This window comes from Vulpes vulpes, chromosome 6 (genome assembly GCF_048418805.1).
Source record: "Vulpes vulpes isolate BD-2025 chromosome 6, VulVul3, whole genome shotgun sequence".
NCBI classification, from domain to species: Eukaryota; Metazoa; Chordata; class Mammalia; order Carnivora; family Canidae; genus Vulpes; species Vulpes vulpes.
In genome coordinates, this window is record NC_132785.1 from 92,069,767 (window position 1) to 92,095,713 (window position 25,947).

Consider the following 25,947-nt stretch of genomic DNA (forward strand, 5'->3'; position numbering starts at 1 on the left):
AATGTACTGATACCGCATATTTCTAGTGTAGTTTTACATATAAAAATCTATGTACATACTGTATGTATATACATTTTGCACACTATATCATTACGGCAGATTCCTTGACAGCCGGGGGAATGTGTCCATCATCCTACAGACCTGACCCAAAGTAGGTAAAGGTTCTTTCAAAGATGAACATGTGGGGTCCCCTTCCCCGTATCGCGCCTGTAGCGCTCCCCAATTTCGGCCCGAGGGCCCGGATTCACTGGTTGGCCGCATTCACAGGCAGCCGGCATCCAAGCCCGGCTGTAAAAATCTCTAAGCGTAGGAAATCCAGAAGCAGTCCTCAACCAGTCCAGGAAACAAGTTAGCAGTTTCCGCCGGGGTGCCCAGAACGTCACTGGCTACAGGCATTTCCTCCGAGCGCTCAGAATTCCGGAAAACCGGGGAGCTTTCCTCCCTCCCACGGGAGGAAAACAGCCGCCCCGGGGCGAGCCGCAGGAGCAGCCGCCCGGCCCCGCCCCGCCCCGCCGGGCAGGCCGCAGTGCCGCGCGAAGCCTGCGGGGGGCGCCCGCGGCCGCACCCGGCCCGGGGAGGAGGGGGGGAGCGCGCGGGGGCGGCGCGCTCGGCGCTTCCTGTTCCGGCGCCAGGAGGAGCCGCGCGCTGTTAGTGCTGCCGCTGCCGCCGCCGCCGCCTCCGCCGCCGCCGCCGCCGCTGCTGCCGCCGCCGCCGCCGTCAGTCAGTCCGCGTTCGGTTCTTCAGCACCCGATTCCCCCGGACCCATCGCCGCTTCTAGACTTTGCTGCGGGCTCGGATCTTGCCGGGTGAGGCTGCCTCGGCGCTAGTGGGTATCGTGGAGGGGGGCAGGGGAGCACGCCCAAGCGGGAGACGGGCGCGGTAACAGAGGAACCTCGAGTCGCCTCTTCAGGGGCCGGGACTAAACGTCGGCCCCCGCCATCTTCCCTCAGGCTGCGAGGTGCCCCCCGATCGCCCCCCGGGGAGGAGGCGTCGGAGGCGGCTGACGTCGCGCCGGACGGGTTTCTCCGCACTTGACGTCAGGCCGGGTTTGGGGGCGGGGCGGCGAGAGGGCCCGGCCCCTCCCCCACCCTCCCCACCCCCACCCCCACCCCTTTCCGGGCGGCGCGACCCGCTCGGCGGCCGGTTCGCTCCGGTTGATCCCGGACTCCCTTTGTTCGTTGGGCCCTGAAGGGTTCCCGGCTCGCGCCCCCTCGGTCCCCTCCCCCATTCATTAATTTCTAATAAAACGGGAGAGAGGGGCCTGAACAGCCTTGGAGGAATCTGGCACTTGTTTAATAAGGTTGTCCGCCGTGTGACAACGTTCCGGTCGTTAGTTGCCGACGGAGTTGCTACACAGATCATACTCGATGAATACACATGACAGAAGCCGTGAGCTCGGCGATACTCTCCTTCTTAGGATTTGGGGGCTTACGTTACGCATGGAAGCTTATAAATAGCTGAACCGTTTCCTCTTCGAAAACCAAAAGCAGTGCTTTTACTGGTTAAAAATTTCTAATGTTGAGGCATCAGACCATATTCCCCTGACGGGGGAAAAAAAACTTACTGCTGAAGAAATACACACTCTTGCACACCTGATGGTTGTGAAGGCATGTTCTGTAAAGGAGCCTCCTTTTACAGGCCAAGGTAGCCTTCGGAGAGCTTTGAGAAGTTCTTTGTTCGGCTGTATTCACTGGGCAGCAACAGGGATTTTTCTGGTACTGGCGTCTCTGAACCTCCTATTTAAAACTAGTTTGTCTCAGCAACTTGAGTTGGGTTGTGTGTGTGAGAATGTTCTTTTCTTCTCTCCAGAAGGAACAGAGAGAGACCCATTCCTTAACTGCAAGGCTCGGGGCCGGTATGTTTTGGAATTCAGCAATCTTCGAATTGTGTCTTCAGATTTTAGAAAGAGTAAGATGTGTAGACCAGAGGTATCACCCTCACAAGGTCCCAGCAGCATCCCTGAGACTACGGTAATAATGGTGCAGGGATAGGTGTGACTTCATGGAAACTGTAAATATCCTCAGGTCACGTTTCGCCACCAACTAAGTTTTATGCCAAATTCTGGAATTTTCCTTTTCTTTTCAGAAGTTTCCGCATCGAGAACTGCAGATAAAGGTTTGCATGCCTGTGACCGCAATTGTAAAAGTTAACATTTGTTGAGTTTTCCTTGAGTGCCAGAGAGAGACCAGGAGATTTGTTTATTTTGTCAGTCTCAGGGCCAGTCTGCAAGGTGGATACTACTCCTGTGTACTTAAACCTCTGGAGTTTGAAGAATTCAACCTGTCCATCGCCAGCCAGTGAAGAGCTAGGGTTTTATCTACGCAGCCATAACTTTCAGGGTCATTCTTTTAAGCTCTGCTGCCATGCCCATGTAGGAAGAAAGACAAGGGAATATATCTGTTGCCCATCCACTATTTTTTAGAGCACTGTTATTATAGACACTTAATTTATGAATACCATTTAGTCTTTCACATCACTAGCCCTTTTATAGTTGAAGAAACGGAGTCACTGGGGTGAGCTGAATCTGATTGAGACATTCAAACCTCAGTCTAAAGGCTCTCTGCTAAAACTTCTATGCCTCCCCTCTCTGTATTCCAACCAATTCGAACTGCTTATATTTCCCATTGCGTATTCTTGCCTGCTTTAGCTTTTGCACAATCTGCTCTTTCCTGGGGCCTGTCCCATCATCCCCTACTGCCAGCTCTTCATTGTTCTCCCAGACAGCAAAGGAACCTCTTCTCAGGGTTCCTCCCCTTATTCTCCTTTCCTTGATTCCTTTAGGTGCCCTTTAGGTACTCAACTTGGTGCCCTGGGCTTACCCAAAGTAAGGTAGTTACTATTTAAAGGATAGTCCAGGGGGATCCCTGGGTGGCTCAGCGGTTTACCTCCTGCCTTTGGCTCAGGGTGTGATCCTGGAGTCCCAGAATGGAGTCCCGCATCGGGCTCCCTGCCTGGGGCCTGCTTCTCCCTTTGCCTGTGTCTCTGCCTCTCTCTCTCTTCCTGTCATGAATGAATGAATGAATGAATGAATGAATAAATAAATAAATAACCTTAAAAAAAAATAAATAAAGGGTAGTTCACCAGATTGTGAATTCCTTAAATGTCTATTCTGTGTAGTACTCTTCATTTCCCCAAAGCCTAACAACACAGTGCCTGGTGTGTATATTCCAGGCATAAGTATAAAAAAAAGATACTTTAAAAAATTGTCTTTTGGGACGCCTGAGTGGCTCAGCAGTTGAGCATCTGCCTTCAGCTCCAGTTGTGATCTCAGGGTCCTGGGATCAAGTCCCCACATCGGGCTCCCCGCGGGGAGCCTGCTTCTCCCTCTATTTGTGTCTGCCTCTCTCTGTGTCTCTCATGTATGAATAAATCTTTTAAAAAAATAAAAATTATGTCTTTCAAAAGCTTAAAAATATTCAAAAACTTTACTAAGTCCTCAGTTCCTTGAGTTGTCCAAATATAAAATGGAATGTATCTGATAAAAGAGCCAATAATAAAAATGATCAAATATTCTTTTTTTTTTTTTTTTAAGATTTTATTTATTCATGAGAGAGGCAGAGACGTAGGCAGAGAGAGAAGCAGGCTCCTTGTCAGGAGCCGGATGTGGGATTTGAACCCAGGACCCTTTTTGATTGTGCCCTGAGCCACCCAGGTGCCCATAATCAAATATTCTAATCAGAAATTTATATTTTCAATATGTTACCTTCATCTTCCCCCATACTAAACAAATCAATGCCAAAGTCTTGATTTCTCATAGTTTCTTTTTTTTTTTTTTTTTTTTTTAGAGGTGGGGAGGGCCAAAAGGAGAGGTTTCGTGGGGACGGGGGTTGTTTTTAGATCTTATTTAGAGAGAGTGGGCGGGGTGAGAGCAGAGGGGAAGAGAGAATCTCAAGCAGACTCCTCTCCTAGAGCACCCAGCCCGACTGGGAGCTTGACCCCATGACCCTGAGATTATGACCTGAGCCAAAACCAAGAGTGGGATGATCAACTTAACTGAGCCACCCAGACATCCTTCTTAGTTTCTCTTAATAAACATCTTACTTGTCTGTAGTACTTTATAGATTATTAAACATGTTACTTTTAATTTATCTGTGAAGTAGTCAGGAATTAAAACTTTTGCAGATGAGCGGTGATCTATGGTTAAGCTTGCCTTAGTCAAAAGAGTCAAAGGATTGATTTCCACATTTCATAACTGTCTAGTCCTGTGCTCTTGACACTCCACCACAAATTGTGATGGCCCTTTGAAATATTCCTTGATGGGTAGTCACTAGTAATTTACAGAGTTTAACTTGTTTTTAGAACCTCCTGGTCGGATGCCTGGGTGGTTTAGGGGTTGAGCATCTTCCTTTGTCTGAGGGTGTGATCCCTGTGAGGAGCCTGCTGCTCTCTCTATGTCTCTGCCTCTCTCTCTGTGTCTTATGAATAAATAAGATCTTTAAAAATGAATAATAAAAAATAAATAAAATCTACTGGTAATTGGATTTCCATTTGACTTTAAAAGCCATAAGAGTGGGGATCCCTGGGTGGCTCAGCGGTTTAGCACCTGCCTTTGACCCAGGGCATGATCCGGGGTCTCCAGGATCGAGTCCCACCCACATGGGCTTCCCTGTGTGGAGGCTGCTTCTCCCTCTGCCTGTGTCTCTGCCTCTCTCTGGGTCTCTCATGAATAAATAAATAAAATCTTTAAAAAAAAAAAAAAAGCCATAAGAATTACAGAAATGTTTTACTTTTCTAAGGTATGTCAAAAGAAATTTTGTTCTGCTTTTAAGTTTCTGTTTTTACTGCTCAGAAAATAGAATGACTTTCAGTGGATACATCATAGATCCTGCCATAAAGTAGTAATGGAAAGTTTTAGAAATAATAGCTTTACTGTATTCCAAAAAGAAAAAATGAAAATCTTGATTATGATTATAAACTGGGGGAGGGGGCGTTCAGGGTTACTTTGGCCTCATCTTAATTAGCATAATCCAGGATGCCTAGGTGGATCAGTTGGTTAAGTGTCTGACTCTTGATTTTGGCTCAAGTCATGGCCTCAGAATCCTGAGATGGACCCCCACGTAGGGATCCATCCACATTTGGCGTGGAGCCTGCTCAAGAGTCTTTCTTTATCCCTCTGCCTCTACCCCTACCCTCCCCAAATAGCATATTCTAGGTATTTTGGAATAGTTTTTTAGAAAAGTCTCAATTTTAAAAAATTACGCAAGTCTTCTTACATTGAAACACTGCTGTCAGAGCACCTGGGTGACTTAGTGGTTGAGCGTCTGCCTTTGGCTCAGGTGGTGATCCTGGGGTCCTGGGATCGAGTCCTGCATTGAGCTCCCTGCTCCCTGCAGGGAACCTGCTTCTCCCTCTGCCTGGGTCTCTGCCTCTGTCTCATGAATAAATAAATAAACTCTTAAAAAGAAACACTGCTGTCCAGCTCTCCTTTTTACCTTTTATGATGCAAGTAAGTAAATTAGAATGTTTCCCATTAATATGACACTGCATATTCTAGACAATGGAGAGAAGGTCACTTTACTAAAAGTTCCTATAGAACAAGAAATGATCTACCTCTAATCCCTTTAGTGAGGGCTTCATTACTTAATCATAAGATTCTAATACCTCCTTTGACTTTCAGGATTTTATTTTTAACTTCAAATTTTGAAAGCCAGAGTTGTGAGTCAGTTTAATATTATTAACTTACGGAATAACTTACATTCTAATGTAATTTTACAACTAGTTAACTTTATATAGTGTTTGTGTATATATATATTTTTTTAACTAAGAGGGAAAAGAGTAATTCTGAAAACCTGAACAGCAAGCAAGAGCACATGAATTTGAATGGATTGCTTTGTTAGTTCTCCACTCCAGAATTAATGTGAACTTTGATACAGAACCATTTTCTGTTTCAGAAAGGTTCACCCTGTTTGAAAAGCATGTTACTGTCTTATGTAGACTTTAAACTTGTCATGCACTGATAAAGTTTCTTCAGGTGTTCATCCTAAGAATTTACTCTTGTGTGATGTAAGGTTTTAGTACAAAACCTTAATGTGGGAATGAATGGATAGTTGTATATACTATATATTCAGAATGTGTTTTTTGATATTCTGAATAAATAGCAAGATTATGGCAGTTGTAGGCTCCACACTTTGTCTTTATCATTCCTGTTAGCCAATTGTACTTGAAAATAAAACTAAGACTGCAAGGATGGCTCAGTATTAAGCAGTTTTCATGTGTAATTAACTATTCATGGATCAAAGGAGAAAAACTGTGATCAGCTCATTAGATGTCAAAAAGATCAAAAGAAATGCAGTGTCTTCTCGAATGTTTTTTAACTAGCAAACTAGGAATAAATAAATATAGCAACATAGGCATAAATAGACATCTTTAATGTAATTTTTTCCATCTTAAACTAAAAATGGGAATGCTTTTAGGATTTTATTTGAGAGAGCAAAAAAGAGCATGAGCAGGATGAGGGGCAGAGGGAGAAGCAGATTCCCGCTAAGCAGGGAGCTTAATGTGGGGCTCCATCCCACAACATGGAGATCATGGCCGGAGCTGAAGGCAGACGCTTAACCTATGGAGCCACCCAGGTGCCCCTAAAAAATGGGAATTTTATGTAAACGTTAGAAGCATTTCCAGGAGAGTTGGAACAAGACCATTGTGCTCACTATCACTAACGTTTCATTGTAAAGTTTAGCTGACGCAAAGGAGAAAAGAGGTGTAAATATTGAAAAGAAAATGTAGGGCAGCCCAGGTGGCTCAGCGGTTTAGTGCCGCCTTCGGCCCAGGGCCTGATCCTGGAGAGACCTAGGATCGAGTCCCACATTGGGCTCCCTGCATGGAGCCTGCTTCTCCCTCTGCTTGTGTCTCTGCCTCTCTCTCTCTCTCTCTCTGTGTGTGTCTTTCATGAATAAATAAATAAAATCTTTTAAAAAGAGAGAGAATGTAAAATAAACTTGCATATTTGTTTATTGCAAATGATAGAATTCGTTACCTGAAATCCCAGAGAATCAACTGTGACACTTTCAGGAATAAAATAATTTAATAACATCACTGTTTACAAAAGTAATTCACTAAAATTTAAAAAGCCTTTCACTTAGGGGTGCCTGGTTGGCTCAGTCAGAATGTGTGGCTCTTGATCTCAGGGTCATGAGTTTGAACCCCACGTTAAGGCTAGAGTTTATTTTTTTTGGCTAGAGTTTACTTTAAAAAAATAAACTATTGGGTGATAAATGACAATGATGGAAACCAGGAAGATATACTTTGTTCTTGAATGAGAAGATTCGATATTTTGAATGTTCCATGTTCTCTAATCTGTAAATTTAATGCAATCCCAACCAGAACACCAACAGATTATTTTTTTTATAAAATGATCTGGAAAAAAATAATATTCAGGAGTCCAGGGGAAAAAGACAACAGTAATAGATCAACTGATATTAAAATTTATTTAAAATATAAAGCTACCGAAATTAAGATGGAATGTTGTGGTGCAGATCAGTGGAAAAGAACAGAGGTCTCTAGCCTGGTGGTTAAGAGCCTTGGTTCTGGAATCAGACCATACCTGAATTTGAACTTTTCTGTTTGTCACATTTGTTGTGTACCCTTAAACAAGTTAACTTGATGAGCCTCCTTTTCTCAAGCTGTAAACTGAGTGAAAAATTTGCATTTATTCCGTGAGATTACCTGCCTAAAACATTTACAGCACAGTACCTCTTTTGTGGCAAATATTCGTTAAGTATTTGTTGTCAGAAATATTTGTTGTCGGGATCCCTGGGTGGTGCAGCGGTTCGGCGCCTGCCTTTGGCCCAGGGCGCAATCCTGGAGACCCGGGATCGAATCCCACATCAGGCTCCCGGTGCATGGAGCCTGCTTCTCCCTCTGCCTGTGTCTCTGCCTCTCTCTCTCTCTCTGTCTCTCTGTGACTATCATAAATAAATAATAATAAAAAAATTAAAAAAAAAAGAAATATTTGTTGTCAATAGTGGCAGTAGAATGTGTTAAGGGTAGCTTGTCATATCCATTGAGAAAAGATAGATTATACAGTAATTATTGTTTGAAAGAAAAACAAATATTTTAAGTTGGGGGCACCTGGATGGCTCAGTTGCTTAAGTGTTTGACTTCAGCTCTGGTCATGATCCCAGGGTCCTGGAATCAAACCCCATGGGGTTCCTTGCTGAGCAGGGAGGGAGTCTGCTTGTCCCTCTGCCCCTCCCCCTGCTCATGTTCTCTCTCTAAGTATTTTTTAAAATACATCTTTTAAGTTAAAACCTGCATTGTTAGAAAGCATAGGTGAATATTTTGTCTCGTATACTTCAGGATTAATCTCCTTACAATTTTATAAAGCCTTTAAAAAATGTACTACTAACAAGTAAAATTATCAAAGGCAAAAGGAGTACATACTGTCTTAACTGCATTTATATGAAGTCACAGAATAAGCAAAAACTGAGGAAATGATTGCTGAGTGAAAGGGGAGTTGATTGGAAAGCATCAGTAAACCTGGAGTGAAGGAAAATGTTCTGTATTTTGGTTAGTGGCATATACAGTTGTCAGAAATTGTTGACCTGAACACCTCACATCTGTGCATTTTATTGAGTATTAATTATGCTTCACTTTTAGAATTTGACAAAAGTGGTACAAAGATTTATGAGCAAGTTCACAAAAGTTTATTCTAAATTGAATATGGGATTTAAAAGATGCTCTAGTTTCCACTTAATTTTAAAAATGTAAAAGTTGGGCACTCTGGGTGGCTCAGAGGTTTAGCGCCGCCTTCGGCCGGGGGTGTGATCCTGGGGACCAGGGATTGAGTCCCGTGTTGGGCTTGCTGCATGGAGCCTGCTTCTTCCTCTGCCTGTGTTTCTGCCTCTCTCTGTGTGTGTCTCTCATGAATAAATAAAATCTTTAAAATAAAATAAAATAAAAGATCATGTAAATTGGCAAAGGACTTTTTTATTCATGAGAGAGAGAGAGAGAGAGAGAGGCAGAGACACAGGCAGAGGGAGAAGCAGACTCCATGCAGGGAGCCTAGGATCATGTCCTGGGCCGAAGGGGGGAGGCACTAAACCACTGAGCCACCCACCGATCCCCTGTGGCATGGACTTTTAAGATGGATTGTAGATAGCCTTACCTGTTCTGTAAATTTTACTTCCAGGACTTTTTCCTGATGACACATTCACAAGCATATGTGTTCAGAAGTGTTGACTGTATCATTGTTTAAAACAGCTCAAAATGCAAACAAACTACCATCAAAATTGAGAGTGAACTATATTGTGGATCACTTTTATATAATGTGCAGCTAGTGAAAAGGGATGACATTTGTAGAACTATATAACTACTATAGAAGTTTTCCGTATATAAAGAAAAAACCCTGCATATATGGTTAGGTAAAAAATGGTGTACACAAAGTTCTTTAAGGAATATATGAGAAATGGTAAGCACTGGTTTTGAAGTATTCTTTTTTCTTTCTTTCTGCTTTTTAGGAAAATGTCTGATGAATTTTCGGTAAGTTGATGCATTTATCCTTCATAAGTATTTTGGCTCTTAAGAAAATGACACAGGAAAAAAAAAAATTTTTAAAAAATGACACAGGGATGCCTAGGGTGGCTCAGTGGTTGAGCACCTGCCTTCCGCTCAGAGCGTGATCCTGGAGTTCCAGGATCTAGTCCCACATCGTGCTCCCTGCATGGAGCCTGCTTCTCCCTTTGCCTGTCTCTGCCTCTCTCTTTATGTGTCTCTCATGAATAAATAAATAAAATCTTAAAAAAAAAAAAAAGAAAATGACATTAAAGTGTAAAGTTACTCCTATTCTCTTTTAACCAGGCAGTGTTAATAATGGCCAGCATTACATGAACTATCTCCTTTAAACCTCAACTTAATGCTGAACTTTTTTTTTTTTTTTTCTTTTTTTAATGAGGAAACTAAAGCTCAGAGAGGGTATGTTGCTTGTTTGAGGTAAAGCCAGGATTCAGATCCACAGTATTTTGAGTAGTTGTATTTAGGAAATTTGGTCGGCTCTAATGAGTTTGCATTGTAATGTTGATGTAAAGTTGATTTTTATGTTACATGGATTGTTCTTAAACTGAGCGATTTAGCTTTTGAAGATTTTCTAGGAGTTTATAATCCCTCTGTAGCTTACTATTCTTTATGGGTTTATAATCATGTTTGACATGATTTGTCTTTAAATAAGATTGATAAAACATGCCTGTTTTGTATTCCAGTTGGCAGATGCACTACCTGAACACTCCCCTGCCAAAACGTCTGCTGTGAGCAATACAAAACCTGGCCAACCTCCTCAAGGCTGGCCAAGTTCCAACCCTTGGAATAACCCAAGTGCTCCACCTTCTGTGCCATCTGGACTCCCACCAAGTGCAACACCCTCCACTGTGCCTTTTGGACCAGCACCAACAGGAATGTATCCCTCTGTGCCTCCCACCGGACCACCTCCAGGACCCCCAGCACCCTTTCCTCCTTCTGGACCATCATGTCCCCCACCTGGTGGTCCTTATCCAGCCCCAACCGTGCCAGGCCCTGGCCCCACGGGGCCATATCCTACACCAAATATGCCCTTTCCAGAGCTTCCAAGACCATATGGTGCACCCACAGATCCAGCTGCTGCTGGTCCTTTAGGTCCATGGGGATCCATGTCTTCTGGACCTTGGGCGCCTGGAATGGGAGGGCAGTATCCTACCCCTAATATGCCATATCCATCTCCAGGGCCATATCCTGCACCCCCTCCCCAAGCACCAGGGGCAGCGCCACCTGTTCCATGGGGCACTGTTCCACCAGGAGCCTGGGGACCACCAGCACCATATCCTGCCCCTGCAGGATCATATCCCACACCAGGACTCTATCCCACTCCCAACAATCCTTTTCAAGTGCCTTCAGGACCTTCTGGTGCTCCACCGATGCCTGGTGGCCCCCATGTGAGTGTTAAATTTGTTATTTAAAATGCACTAATAGTCACATGAGCACAACTGAAAGATTATTTGCCTCCAGTTTTAGATAGAAGATTAGAAAGCATTTTAAACTTTTAAAAAGAGGGGCTTATGTGTATATAAGAGAAGAGTACATTTCAAGCTTCAGATAAAACCATTTAGAAGGGTGACAATAGTTATTCCTGGTACTAAAAATAGAAAAATTTCCCAGAGATCCCCAAAGACTTTGAAATGTAGTAAGCAATGTTTTCAATAACATCTTTGAGGTAAACTCAGTTGCAGTTCATTGGACTTAACTTTCTTTTAATACCACATTTTATGACATCACATCAAAGCACAGTTCAGTAAAAACAGTCTCTGCCTGTGTGATCTACCAAGGTAGATTTTTAGAAAATCTAGGACAGTGAATATGTATGTAGCATTGCCTGTCCTTTCTATAATTCTCAGCCAAAGTTTTGTTAGATCCTCAGCACCATTGAGCTCCAGGTTATACCACTATTCTGCATTGTCATGCAGAAAGCATGCCATGTGATGCTTTACTGTCAGCCAAGCCAGAGTGATAGGGTTGACATTTTAGTTGGAGAACCTGTTGGGGGCATTTGACCAAATAGAAAAGCATCCCACTTCCCCCCAGAAGTAAGTCAAGTGAGTCTTCCAATAGTCATGTTTCTCCTTGAAGGAAAAAATGACTTAACAAAATAATCAGATCTCCGACTAGATTAATCAGATGTCTACCTTAACTGTAAAGGAGAAAGAATCTTAATAAAATGCCCCCTAAACTTACTTTCATTAGTATAACTTCTTGCTATACATATTTTATTTAAATTTTTTGCAAATTGTATGCCAAAATAAATGGGATGACTTGGTGTTTGGATTTGTTAAATAATAAGTTTATTTTAAACCGCAGCAAGGAGTTAATAAACTCCACTTAGAAAAACTGGAGGTTTACTTTTTCTTTTTTCTATTGCAGTCTTACCATTAAGTTAATGGATGAAGAGAGGACGCTTTGCTTTTTGAAGTACATATATATGCACATGAATGCATATATAAAAATTGCTGGTTTCATTATTCTTAGAGGGCATTCATGAAAGAACAACTCTTGCACCTCTCAGAGAAGATATCTGCCTCTTGTACTTGGATGTATAGTACATCTGATGGATACAATCAGATAAAAATGTAAAAGTAAATCATTCAAATGTGATTTTTATTCGGTTTTTATTGAACGTTAACGTGAAGTATATTGATAGCTCTTTGATATAATTTGTTTAAAAAAGTTTTCGATTTGTTTAAATTATGAAACCACACACTTAAAAACCTAAAATGTGGGTTATTGTTAGAATCTGCAACCTCATTGGCAAATTATTTCAAGTATTTTTCTATAATCACTTTTTCCCCTAAATAAACACACTTTGAAAACAATCACATTGTCATAATTTAAACAAATGATGCCTCTCAACATCTTGAACTGCTCTGTCTATAGGATAAATAAACCTGGTCCTCTTGAAGTTGTAGTTTGGATATATATTTTAAAGCTGTTGGTAATTATTGTCAGATGTTGAGCTCATTAGCCAGGCAGTGTTCATTTTTATCCTTGAGCTTTTAGTAAAAACTTTTCTTTGATTTTGAGTTTTACCTGATTTGCTTTTATTTTTAGCTAGATGGTCACACAGCTCTAAAATCTGCCATTTATGAAAACTTTTTTCTTTTTAATGGCAGGCCAACATATGTGTAAATTATTAGAGAATTGGTCATCTCTGTATTGCTTTGGAATAGATTTTGAGGTGTCAGTATTGCTTTGGGAAGAACTCGAAGAAGGAAATAATTCTCTCCTTTGTCTTGAACCTCAAGCCAGAGGAAACCCTGGAAATTGCTTCATAGTGACAAGTAACTTGCATTCCCCACAAAATCCTCTTCTGCCCAGATCCTTCCGTGTAGATCCCTCTCCTTCAGTTCTTTAGAAGGAGCACATCCCTTAGTTTCTCCCTGATATGGAAAACTGGCACACTGTAGGGGTTGTTGTAAACACATATAGCAGTTATGTTTCAAGAACTGTAGTCATTTAGGCACACCTCTTCTCTATACAAGTGCGATCAAGTGTGTATGTCTTCAGAGTCTGATTAAGCTGTGTCATTGTCTTTTGCATAGTTTCCTACATCTGTTGTAAAGTGCTATGGCTAACAGTTCAGTTCTGTTTGTTGACAGGTAAATAGGTAGAATTCGAGTGCCATCCTTAAAAATTATCCTCTAGCTCTAACACTGAAAATAATAATAAGGTGTAGATCTCTGCAATTGCGTTGAAGGCAGTGTGACTGTTGCTTAAATTAGTGTTGTTTGTATCCACCAAAATAGCCTGAGTAGCTTCTTGGCACCTTACCTTTAAATCAGACTCTTAGATTCTTAGAACTGACGATGTTATTTGTTAATAACATTTTGAAACTTTGAATGTATCCATTGGGTTACTAAAGTAAGTTGTGAATTTCTTGACTAGTATAGGAGAGACTTATGCTAGAGCTCTTGTTTTTGCTTAGAGAAATATTTAGTAGTTTGTTTCTCTTACAGTTAAAATGTCAGGAATGCCAAATGCTGCCAATTTAATGGTTTGATAGCTACCTCTTTTTAAGAACGCAAGATGGTCATCTTTGAGAAGAACATTCAGTGTTTAAGCTCCCTTTTAAGTAGATGATAGAGTCAGGCTTTCAGAATTGAAACTGATTTGTTTAGATACTTTGAGACTGGGGAATGTTGTTAGACAGCTCTTACTTAGTGGCACAAGCGGTCTTTTTTTCTTTTGCTTCCTTGCAAGGACAAGCCCCAACGATCTATGACACTCTTGGAATCTTTTGTCAGAGTAGCCTCCCATTTACAAAGTAGTAAGTAGCCTTAGAAGGTATTTTAGCTTAAATTATCAGGCAATTTCAGCTAACTGGAGGGATTAAGAGGAAAAGTGAGATAGCAAAGATATTCTTTGTGGTTATTTTGGTTGTGTTACATTGGGACAAGTTCACAACTCTGGCTTTAGATACAATATTTAATGTAACACTAGAGAATAGTGTTTGATTAAGAGAAATAGCACGTTTGGGAATCTAATTGTGGAGTCCATTTATGAGATGAGAAAATCTGCTGAAGAATTTGAAGGACCATGTATCTGAGATTTGGAATTACTATTCCCAATAAGTATATAAACTTAACTAGTGACCCATACTGCCCAGTGTACCCTTTTCTTTGCTTTTCAAGGACTTTCCAAATGATAGTTGTGAGGTTTTTTTTTTATATATATATATAAGAATGGAAATCAAAGGGACTAGAATTTGCTTTTATATTCCATTTAGTTTCTTAGAGCATTATTTCTCAACTTGCAGGGGAAGTCTCGATTCTTGTGAGTACTCCGGGACAAAATGTCTTTTTAGGTTCAGGGTAAAGTTAAAAGCAGAAGTTTTCTGGTGGAGTAATGGGGAAAAGCATGGGGGAAGGTTTGTCTGTTTACAAGGGAACGGTGTTGCTTTTGAAACCAGTCCTATTAGGCTGGCATCAGTTTAGGGAAGAGCTTGTTTCCTAGAAAGTTTGTCTGGTCTTAGAAGAGAAGATCGTGTAGAATATGCTGATACTTGGACTCTCTCAGAACAAGAACTTAAAGACAAATTTGGTGGAGAGAATTGAGATGTATTTGAGGATTAGTGTTTCTGGAGTTGGAGTCTTAGGTTTTGACATGTTAAACCAAAAAATGACAAGGAAAAATGAAAATAAAGACTTTACGTCCTCATCACACACGCAGTTCTCAAGAATCAAGGCTCCTTAAAGGAGTGCTTGAAATCCCTTGGCTTGTCTATGCTGGACTCGGCCTGACGCCTTTTCATGCTTTTGAACAAAAGATGGCTGTTTATAGCTCGAACTCCACAACCCTGTTTGGTATAAAGTAATACATTGAGTATTCAGGAATAGGCAATATATTTGTTTAATTACCCAAGGTCCTCCTTCCTTGTCAGTTTTCCTGTTTTCATTAGAGAATAATAAAAGAGGAGAGAAGAAAGGGGGTGAATTTTTGGCCTTCATCTGGCACACCACTACAACAGAATATTGGCATATTTTCTAGGAAAGAAAGCCTGTTTTGCCATAAAATTTTACCTCACAAATAATAAGTGCTACCTATTGTACTCAGCTGGACAGCTTTTGAAATTATTTGTATAGAAGAACTAAACTCGGGCAGCCCAGGTGGCTCAGCGGTTTAGCGCCACCTTCGGCCCTAGGCCAGATCCTGGCCCTAGGCCAGATCCTGGAGACCCAGGATCAAGTCCCGCATTGGGCTCCCTTCATGGAGCCTGCTTCTCCCTCTGCCTGTGTCTCTCTCCTTCTCTCTCTGTGTCTCTCATAAATAAATTAAAAAAAAAAAATAAAGAACCAAAAAAATAAATAATTAATAAAGAACTAAACTCTAGTCACAGTTCAATTAAAAACGGTGACTCATTTGCGTGTCAGTCAGTTGCCTGTACTTTGAAACGATTAGTGCCAATGTCTTCCTCACCCTGAATAATCCAGTGCTAGCTTTATAAAATGCCACGGTTATAAACCCTAGAAATTAAACCTAAACACAGACCTTCAGATGTTTTTGAAAAACATAAGGTTAAATTCAGATAAATCATACTGTTATAGGTACTATGCATAGAAAGAAAGTGATGGGTAGCTTTCAGGAGGACTAAAATTTAATCTCAATAAAGCAATATTTAGTACTGAAGGCAGACACTTTTTATTTTCAGAATTCTGCCAAGTAAACTTAAAATTGCCAACAAAATAATCAGTATTAAAGAAATGCCATGCAAGCTTCTGGCTGTAGAAAACAGGAGAACTATATTCATTCAACAGACACTTAAGTGTCTGATCCCAGTGCTTTGCCAGATTCCAGAGCTACAGAGATGAAAGAGAATGCCTGTCCCGCGGATGCTTACAGTCTAGGGGGTGGCATTACAGAATTCATTAGTACACCCATTTTTGGTTTACCTAGATAAACATTTTAGTGTGCTGTTGGTGGAAATTAGAGGCCAGCCTTTGGACATTTTAAGGAGCAAAGTTTGGTATACTTTTTTTCAAAGTAAGAAATTAATGCTTCTCAAGATTGTAGTGTTTGTCAGTGCAACTGTTCATGTGTGCAAAGTAACGGGATTTTTTCCTCTTCCCTGGATGAAGGCACTTAAACTGCCTGTCACTGGTTAGCAGATACTGATTTGTTGCCATTAAGTAAACTTGACTTCTTATGCGTGCTCTATAAAGGGTTTTTGTATTTTTTCTTAATATTGTGATTTTTTAAATTGACCTAATAATGACAAATTTAATGTATGTAATTGTCTATGCATTTTAAGTTAAACTGCCTAAAATGTGATTTGAGACATAGACATTTGTTTGTATTATGAACTGTAAGCAATCTGTTGGAGACGTTAGGTTTTATCACCTGCTGCTGTATTTGTAAACAAAGACATATGTTGCTTTAAGAAGTAATTATAATTAGGAATAGTCTATGGATGTGATACTTGATATTTTTTAAGATAAACTTGTTTGCTTTTGTGTATTATACCTGAAAACTTTTTAAAAAAATGTATTTTCATGGTTTCACAGTTTTTCCATGTATCTTATTCTTTAGGCCCAGTTCTGGGCTTCCCTGAGAAGTCCAAAGCCTGATTACTGCAAAACTGTTGTCAAAAAGAAAAAAGGGGCCTGAGACACTCCCTGGTGTGTGACCTGAATTCACAAAGGCATTTAAATAGGGTGCCTGGGAAAAACCCTCCACAGACCCTCTCTAGGCAACATGCTGTCCACTCTGGGTTTCTTCTCCTTTCAAGGCTGCGACATCGTTCTTTGTAACCACATTATCTGTATATGCAGAGTTAGGGAACCCTCCCTCTCTGCCCCAGCTGCCACCACCCCCGCTTTCTTTTATGAAAGGTGGTTCTATTCTTGTCATAACTGGTATGCCTGTGGTGAGGGTTACGGTATTAAACTCAGTACAGTTTGCCATTCCATTACCACAGGGGGTTTGCTAGCCTGTCTTGAACCTTGTTGTGAGTGAGGCTGTAAAATGAGTCACTCGTAATACATCAGCTTTTGAAAGAGACTTCCACTTTTTGCCTTATAATTGGACAAAGTATAACTGTAAATTTTTAAGTTGCATTTGATAACTTCCTATCCCGTAAAGGTACCCGCCAAAAATGGAGCTCTGAAATAGGTAGTGAAATAGAAGATCATTCTGGAGCAGGGCTAGGGGGTTTTTTCCCCCATCATGAAATGACACTGCTTCAGCAGCAGACACATTCTTTCCTGGGTACCTGACCCAAGCAGGTTCTTTACCAGCATGTTAAAACTTGGCACCAATCCTTCTGCAACAGATTTCTAAAGCAACATAGAATCCTCTTCATGCATTTATTTTCAGTAAGACAATACAGTAGCATTCTACTATCAGAATTGAGGTCATGCCATAGTTTGTCAGCACGTGAACACGGTTCTCATGTGGGCATTAGACAGTTACTTTCACTCTGTATAGTGGTATCCAGGGGTTCCCGGGATGAGAAAGAGACAAAGCAGGTAGAACTTAGGCCCTCCCTCCTCCGGGCTTTCTCTCAAGCAATTGCAGTCTTCCACTTTACTTTTCTTCCATTTTACTTTATCAGCTTGGGCTGCCATGACAAAAACATCATAGACTGGGTAGTTTAACCAACAGGGATTAATTTCTCACAGTTCGGAGACTAGGAGGTCCACAGTCAAGGTGCTGCCCTGCTCAGTTCCCCACTAGGGGTGCTTTGTGGCTTGTGAATGGCCATCTTCTCATGGTGGAGAAGGAGAAGCAAGCTGTGTTTGTCTCTTAGACACTAATCCCATTGTGAGGCTTCATCCTCGTGACCTCTTCTAAATGAATTCTCCCAAAGGCTCCATGCCTAAATATCATCACATCCATGTTTAGGGGTTTGATGCTCATTTTGGGGAAAACAGATTGGTTCATAGCTCTTAACAAGTACATTGTTGGGGGAACAAAATATTTTGCTGCTTTTAAATTTCAATTTTTATTTTATTTTATTTTAATTTATGATAGAGAGAGAGAGGCAGAGACATAGGCAGAGGGAGAAGCAGGCGCCATGCACTGGGAGCCCGACGTGGGATTCGATCCCGGGTCTCCAGGACCACACCCCGGGCCAAAGGCAGGCGCCACCCAGGGATCCCTGCTTTTAAATTTCAAAAACAGTTGTGGATGACTCTCTCCTAGTTGAGGTTTGCCAAAATTATGGTCCTACATTCACAAGTATAAGGCAATCTTAGTCCACCTAGAATTCTAAGCTATGCTTGAAGTGTTCGTGGCATATAAAAGAAACACTTTGTTCAGTTTTTGCTTCATTCCTATTTTATGTCAAGCCTCTTTTTTTTTTTTTTAAGATTTTATTTATTCATGGGAGACACAGAGAGGCAGAGACGTAGGCAGAGGGAGAAGCAGGCTCCATGCAGGGAGCCTGATGTGGGACTCGATCCCAGAACCTTGGGATCACACCCTGAGCCAAAGGCAGGTGCTCAACTGCTGAGCCACCAAAGCATCCCAAACCTCATTTTTTATTTTATATTATTTTTTAAAGATGATTTTTTTTAAAGACTTATTCATTTATGATAGACATAGAGAGGCAGAGACACAGGAGGAGGGAGAAGCAGGCTCCATGCTGGGAGCCCGACGCGGGACTCGATCCTGGAACTCCAGGATTGCACCCTGGGCCAAAGGCAGGCGCTAAACCGCTGAGCCACCCAGAGATCCCCCAAGCCTCATTTTTTAAATGGTCATTTAGACGAGCATTCCTTAAAAGATTAGGAGGCAGATTAAAAAGAGCCTTTTTTTTTTTTTTTTTTTTAGAGAGATGAAGAGGTTAAGTAAATTGCCACAGTAAAAAGGATGATGCCAGTTCTGTCTTCAAGCTTAGGGTTTGTCCACTGTTTCATGCTCAGGCATCCAATAACCTGTTTATGCAGTTGCTTGCTTACCAGCCTAGACCTTTGCCTTTTCTCTTCCACAAGACATCCTGATTTGTCCATGTCCCCTTAAATTGTCACTGGTAGGGTCCCAAACTATGGGAAAACTCTGGTGAATACACTGAACTGGTTAATTTTTTAATGAAGTGGTGTTAAATTGAACTTCATGTATTTTCCTACTTAGCTTAATTTCCAGGGAGCTAATGATAGCTTTTATGTACATTTTACATACTTAGGCTCATTCGATTCGTTATCTCCCACTTTTGAGATACATAAAAACTAGGAGGAGACAAAAACAAGTAGCTGACACTACTAAACAGTGGACCTGAACAATTAAGCCTCACAAACCTCTAGGACAAGGTCAGTTCTCATCCCCATTTTATAGATGATGAAACTAAGGCTAGTGAAACTGTAAGGAACCGAGATTAGATTCATAGCTGTGATTATTCCCAAAGATGTTGCTCCATAGCACTGTACTACAGTGTGCTGCTTTCTAAGAACGGCATCCTACATGGGCCTGTCCTGGGTGCCCAGGTGGGCAGTAGTTCGGCAGTGGTTCTGCTTCCAAAATTGTATACCTAGAAAGTCCAATCCATCTAACATGAACGTTAGGCAGGCCTTTCACGTGTTTCATGTCACTGAAGGAGTTTGCATTGGGTGTCACTTTAAAGAGCTAGAGTTTGTGTCTGAAATGTACATCCTTATAGTAGTTGATGAATAAGCACAGTTCTTAAACTACGAACCTAAAACCTACCTAGATTTTCATAAGCAAAGGTCAATTATGTTCAAAGGTGTCGCAGTTAAGAGTAGGTTTAAGATGTGGTTGTGAGAGTTGTCAGGAAAGGTCCTGGATCACCAAACCACTAGTTGTAGTCCTACCGATTATTGAGGACACTGGATATCCAGCTGCCCTGTAGTGGGGAAGACTTGGAGAAGCCCGTCGGAATGGCTGAGACAGAAGAGGTCTCTGTTAGCAGTGGAGGAGCAGCCAAGATGTTCAGGAGAACCGTACAGAGGGTGGGAGAGTCCAAGGAAGGTTCTGCCAAGTATGGCTTGACAGTTCTTTTTTTAAACTTGCCAGTACAGGACATGCTAAGTTAAAACATCTTAACCGTTGCCTAGTTACTGCAACACACAAAAATCCCAAGGACTAAACTTAATGAATACCTGGATCCTTTCTTGAATGCCCAAAGAAATCTTTACAAAAAAAGACCAAAAGTACATGACTAATGATTAGGACTGGCACCCAGGCTTTTTATGGAAGTGGGATGAGGAGGATTAATGCAGACTAGGAAAGGCCTCTTTACAAACTACAGGATTTCTTATTTGAAAGGCAGTAATAAGCCTCCACCTCTGGTGAATCTGCAATAGAAATCTGATCAAATTCTAGAAGGCGACCCTCTATGGTTTCAGTGAGCAACACAACTGCTGGGGATTCAGGGAGCAGAGTTTTGAGCTTTGAGCTCAGCTCTGTGGTGTGATTTGTTGCAATTGATTAGCTCCCTGTGCTCACTTAACCTTACCGTAAAACAGATCATAATGCTCAAAGTACCATGAAGGAAAAAAAGGAACACTTTTCCTTCCTCCTAGCCAAAGGGATCTAGGGGCACCTGGATGGCTCATGGTTGAGCATCTGCCTTTGGCTCAGGGCCTGATCCCGAGATTCTGGGATTGAGCCCTGCATCGGACTCCCTGCAGAGAGCCTGCTTCTCCTTCTGCCCGTGTCTCTGCCTCTCATGAATAAATAAATAAATCTTTAAAAAAAATAGAAATCTATTTGGGGTAGTAGCATAACTAAAAGATTGTAGCTCTAATACATAATATCTAGATGAAAAAAATATATATATATACTATCTAGTTGAATGTACCTTAAATTAGATTATCATGTTTGAGAGCTAAAAGTTACTCAGTGTGATAACATACTTACTGAACAATTGAACACTAAGGTTGTACTGTAAATGGTCATATATCCCAGTTTGCCTGAAACAGTTCTGGTTTATGTTGTCCAGGTGTAATTAATAGCACCCTCCTTACATTCTCAAGTGTCCTGGCTTTGAGGATAAATTATTATATGGCTATCCTAACTATAACAAAAAAGAATGCAAGTGAAGATTTTCCGTATCTGTTTCCCGAGATACAAACCAATCCTAAAGAACATGTTTTAACATAGAAGTTAATCTTTGAGTCATGTATCATTTGGGCTGCGATTCATACTGCATTTTATAAGAGTGAAGAAAAATATCCAAGTCACTTAAATTTTTTTTATCCAGTCACTTTTTTTTTTTTTTTTTTTTTTTTTTTTTTTAGATTTAAAAGCATTTAATGACATAGCATATATTTAACAGGACAAAAGTTGAGAGGTACAGGTCGGACGACTGAGCGCCAGGCCGGAGCGACCACTTCTCGGCTCAGGCCCGGCCTCTGGAGTTCATTCCTATCAATGCCATTTTGATTGTGCAGTAAGATGAAAATTTTGTCATTACAATCGTTACAGTGACAAAGAAATGCACACTATGTATCAAAGAGCAAGGTAATGAATCAAATATAACACAGTGTGGCAACGCACGAGCAAGTAACCATTATAGTAACATGACTTTGTCCAGTAAATGCTTCAGTTCCACTTGTACACTTACCAGTGATTTAAAGGGTTTATTATACATCTAGTTTTATTATACTTTGTACTAGAATTATCTCAAACATACAATATAATGTATTTCAGCAAAAAAAAAAAAAAATTACAGATTATTTAAAACAGTATCAACTTTCTACTCCTTCTCTTATACCGGTATACCGACATTCTCAACTGTCCTTGCAGGTGACGCAGAAAAAGCCACAGGGCATGTGTTAGTAAGTGATGCCAGATACAAACGGTTTGGTCTGTAGATTGCACATTGTCTTCAGCCAGTCCCAAAAGCAAGAAGAACACACATTCAACTTCTAGAATAGGAAACCATGCCTTTTTTAGGCTAAAGAAGGTGGACAGAGAAGGAGTGATGGGGGTACTACTTTTCTGGGCATCTCTCCAAGGGTTTCTGCCTCATGGCCTCAAATGTGTCTTTTTCCCCCTACTTCTTAAAGCAATTTCCCTTTAAGTTCCAAGTTTCTTTGGTTTTTTTTTTTGTTGTTGTTGAACTTCTCACACACTGAATAGCACTGAAAATTATGTCCCAATTTTTGCAATCTTTTAGCTGCTGCCTACAAACATGACCAAATCTGTCGTGGAATTGTATTTCATTTCCTCCAGCCCTGGGCTGACATGAGTGTTTCTAATTCACAGTAATGGTAGGAAGGAGCAGACTGAAATTTTTTTCAAAAGGTCCATTGTGGCTCTCCTGTAAGGAGTGAATTCTTCAGGGGTTGGCATGCTAATATTCCACTAATATTCCTATTTGAGTAGAATGTCTGTGGCCATGACCAAGTTCTCTCACATAGCTTCACAACAGAGTTCTTGCACGTTGTCAGAAAAGATTTTTCTTTGACATTGGCTTCATGGTGTATGCCCTCTTTCCCCCTGCAGTTTGAATCCTGCTCTTCGCCATCTGCAACGCCGCCAAATTAATGTTCTGACAGCCATTGCCCTAGAAGTCCTCAAGTCCCTAATTGTGGCAAAAATTAATTTTGCACATTGACCACAATTTGCTGACACATTTGTTCTCAGCACACTATTATGCTGCAGTGGTCGTAAAGTTAGAAACAGCTCACTGAAAGCATCAGTTTGAACAGGATGTGAAACCTCAAAATACTACTAAGTTTGAATATCCATTTGCTGCCAGCCCCTTTCACAACAAAGTACCTGGGAATCACATCCGACTTACTCATCCAAAACGTATTGCTCTCAACTCCTATTCTTTATGTAATGAAGAGCGTGTTGGCATTACTGGGGGAGGGTCAGGAGAGGGTTGCAGCTGGGGAGGGAGGTACATGGAGGACTTGATAGAACTGATAATACTCTATTGAATGGGGCAATAGATATATATGAGTATTCTATGTAACTCCAAAGATATATAATAGTCTTTTCTATGTACAACTTAGATCTTCTTTTTAAAAGCATATGGGGCTTATGCATCTAATGTTGAAATCCTAGTGTCACCCAGATTCCGAGACAGGTACCAGGCCTAACCTGAGTGGTAGCTGATTTCTCCGACCATTTAACAGCAGTGTGAGGCTGTGCCTATGCCTAGAGTGAATGTTTTTCCTTTACCCTAATAACTGAAGGTTTCAATTGCTTTAGGAAACAGATGGTTGTCATTAAGAACACAAAAGCATAAAGGGTCTGCCCAGTGATCTGCTCAGTCTAGGGTCCAGTCTGACAATGGAACCAAGAGATGTTTTGTGAAAGCATAATTGGTACATAAACCTCATATGCCAAAGCCAGCAATAGACAAATGGAGAAGCAATCGTAAAGCACGGGATTACATGAGACATTGTGTGGGGCTAGCACAAAGAGAATCACAGAATAAATAGAGCCCCACAAACATAGTAGGAGACAATAGGGATGATATGTTCCATGATGATAATTAGTGTAGGTAGAGAAAAATGAAGAAAATATAATGAGAGTAAGCATTGAGGCAGTGTAAATGCAACAGTAAAGAATCCAGGTTCTGGAACGTGATCAAGCTGTATTTAAATACTATCTCCACCACTTACTAGATACATCACATTGAGTGAGTTACTTAACCTTTTGGTGTCTACATATCTTCAGCTATAAATGCAGAAAACAGTAGTTACTAACTCCATTGGGTCTTGAGAATTAAATGAAGTCATCCATGTTAAGCATTTAGTGCTTGACATCGGAAGCACTCAACAAATGTGAGCTTATCATGGGACCTGGAAAGCATTTTTCTAGGTTTTGGGCCTGCAAGGATGTTACAGAGGAAAGAGAAAAGTTGAGCGAGCCATTTCCATCCAGTGTGATGTTACTGAGGCAGGAGCCACAGATTCCTCTGCGAATACCCAATGAGCACCTAAGAATTAAATGGCTACCATGTCTTAAGCACTATTGTGGGAGCCAGTCTCCTAAGGGCTTTAATCACATTATCATGAGTCCTCACAATAAGGGTTAAGTCCGCTCCATCCAGTGCAGAGCTAGGTTCCTTCCCCTTTGTGATGCAGGTCTTTGTTAGTGCTTCAAGAAAACTTGCACCCCAGAAAAAGTCCAAGAGAAAGCACAAGAGACTTGTCCTCACCTTCTGCCACTTTGCCCCAGGCCATTTTTGCCTAATCACATCTATCCATTTGGGGTGAGTGAGGGAAATCGCAAGCCCCAGACGTGGGTATGTGAGTGAGTTTGAGGGAGAGATGCGAGGCAGGTCAGTACCCTGGGGAAGAACTGATGGAAGTAGGTCAAGTGGAACTGCTGTACCTGTAAGGAGCTGTGTTCCCAATATTCCAGAGAATGTCCCCACACTGGAACGGTTTTTCTTGCATTCTTCTAGTGACATCAGCAGCATAACTGCAAATATGACTTGCTTCATGGCTGCCCGCAGCTATACTTCCTTCATGCTGGGTTTTGGGAGAATCCACAAACTATTCACTGCAGAGTCTCAAGCTCACTGGAAACTCTGAACACCTCATACTTAAAAGGAAAATCATTGCTTTTCTGAAGCTCCTTTGCTCCAGATTACGTAAAAGACTTTACCTGTATTCACCGATGTCAACCGCTACTCTGATCAGGGAATAGATAAGAGAGGCATTTCTGGGAATGAGTATCTAAGATGAATCTTAGGAGGATCCAAGCCCTAGACAAAGGGAATTGAGAAGCCTTTGACCTAAGACAAAGGAAAACTGAACAGCCCTAAATTAACTCCAAAATATATCAGCACTGATGTTTTTGATCATTCAGCTGGGTTTATTAACCACTTACTCTCTGCCATATCTAGTAATTCAATAGTAAACTAGTCAAAACAATTTCTGCCCTCAGGCCCCTCACAACCTGGTGGGAAAGACAATCATTAAATAATGTTAACTACACTCGTGATAAGTGACAGGAGGAAAAAGCATAACTTAGTAGGTAGGAGTCGAGTAAAGCTCACCAGAGGAAACATCTGAGCTGCAGCATGAGGGATAAGCAAGATTTAGGCAGGCAATAAATTGGGAGAGGGTGCCGGGAAGAGAATACAAGAGTGGCACGAAGGCCACCCTTGTGTGCAGGAAGGGAAGGAGGGGCCAGAAGTGGGAGTACCTGCCTACACGTTGATGTTGTTGGGTCAGAGGATGTGAAATGGAGCCAAATAGGGTAGAAGACATGATGGGCTCTACTTTTCCTCTGTGTTGTACTAAATGAAGCAAGCTATCTTCCCATTGATAAATGTGCTCCAATAAACTCAGTTTCAAGTCTTAAGAATCCCTTGACCACCCAGAATAATAACCAAGGAGATCCTCTGCATAGAGATCTGGGTTCCCTGAAGTCTCAATAGGCATATTTTCCCATCCTGGTGGAAGAGGAAGTCTCTTTTTTATAATCTTAATATCTTTCAAAGTGCCCGCCTAATGCCAAAGCACCAGTCTATAAGCCATTTGTGAAAAAATATTGTCAGCACTGTGCTGATTGGGGGAGGGGGCATCATCCCTGGATTTATGCCAAAGGGGAAATTAGAGAAACCCTTGATTGAATAGTTTAGTCAGCTCATACCCCCAGTAACTTCAATTTCCCTATCTTGCTTCTTGTCATAGTTTTCTATCTAACCCAGAAAAACAGAATGTTTATAAAGTATACGAGGTAATTTCAGATCAACTTCTTGGCCTACACCTACTATAGTAAACATCGAATTTCCCAGCACAGAGCAGTTCCCAAGGCAGCACTTCCCAAGATCTGTTCTGTAGAACACTATCATTAGGGATGCACCCGAAGTAAGGGGTCTGTCAGTCACATGTGACATCCACTTATAGAAAGATACCACCACAGTAGTGTGTTAAGGCACTAACAAATCCTATGGCAAAGAAACCCAATATTTCCCACACATATGTAACTACAGGAACTCTGTTTGAGTAAGTGTGTCTCTAAGGCAAGACTACCTGAGGGCATTGCTTATTTTTTATTTAACAT

The 25,947-nt window shown here is 41.3% G+C and overlaps 1 protein-coding gene across 1 annotated transcript; it reads left to right on the forward strand.

The window, feature by feature from the left end:
• The first annotated feature begins 585 nt into the window (after window positions 1–585).
• MAPK1IP1L (mitogen-activated protein kinase 1 interacting protein 1 like) lies at window positions 586–16,514 on the forward strand. Its single transcript, XM_026000653.2, has 4 exons — window positions 586–806; window positions 9,459–9,480; window positions 10,197–10,901; window positions 11,884–16,514. Exons 2-4 carry the CDS (start codon window positions 9,463–9,465, stop codon window positions 11,893–11,895), a joined length of 735 nt encoding a protein of 244 aa, XP_025856438.1. The 5' UTR covers window positions 586–806; window positions 9,459–9,462; the 3' UTR covers window positions 11,896–16,514.
• Window positions 16,515–25,947: the final 9,433 nt, after the last annotated feature.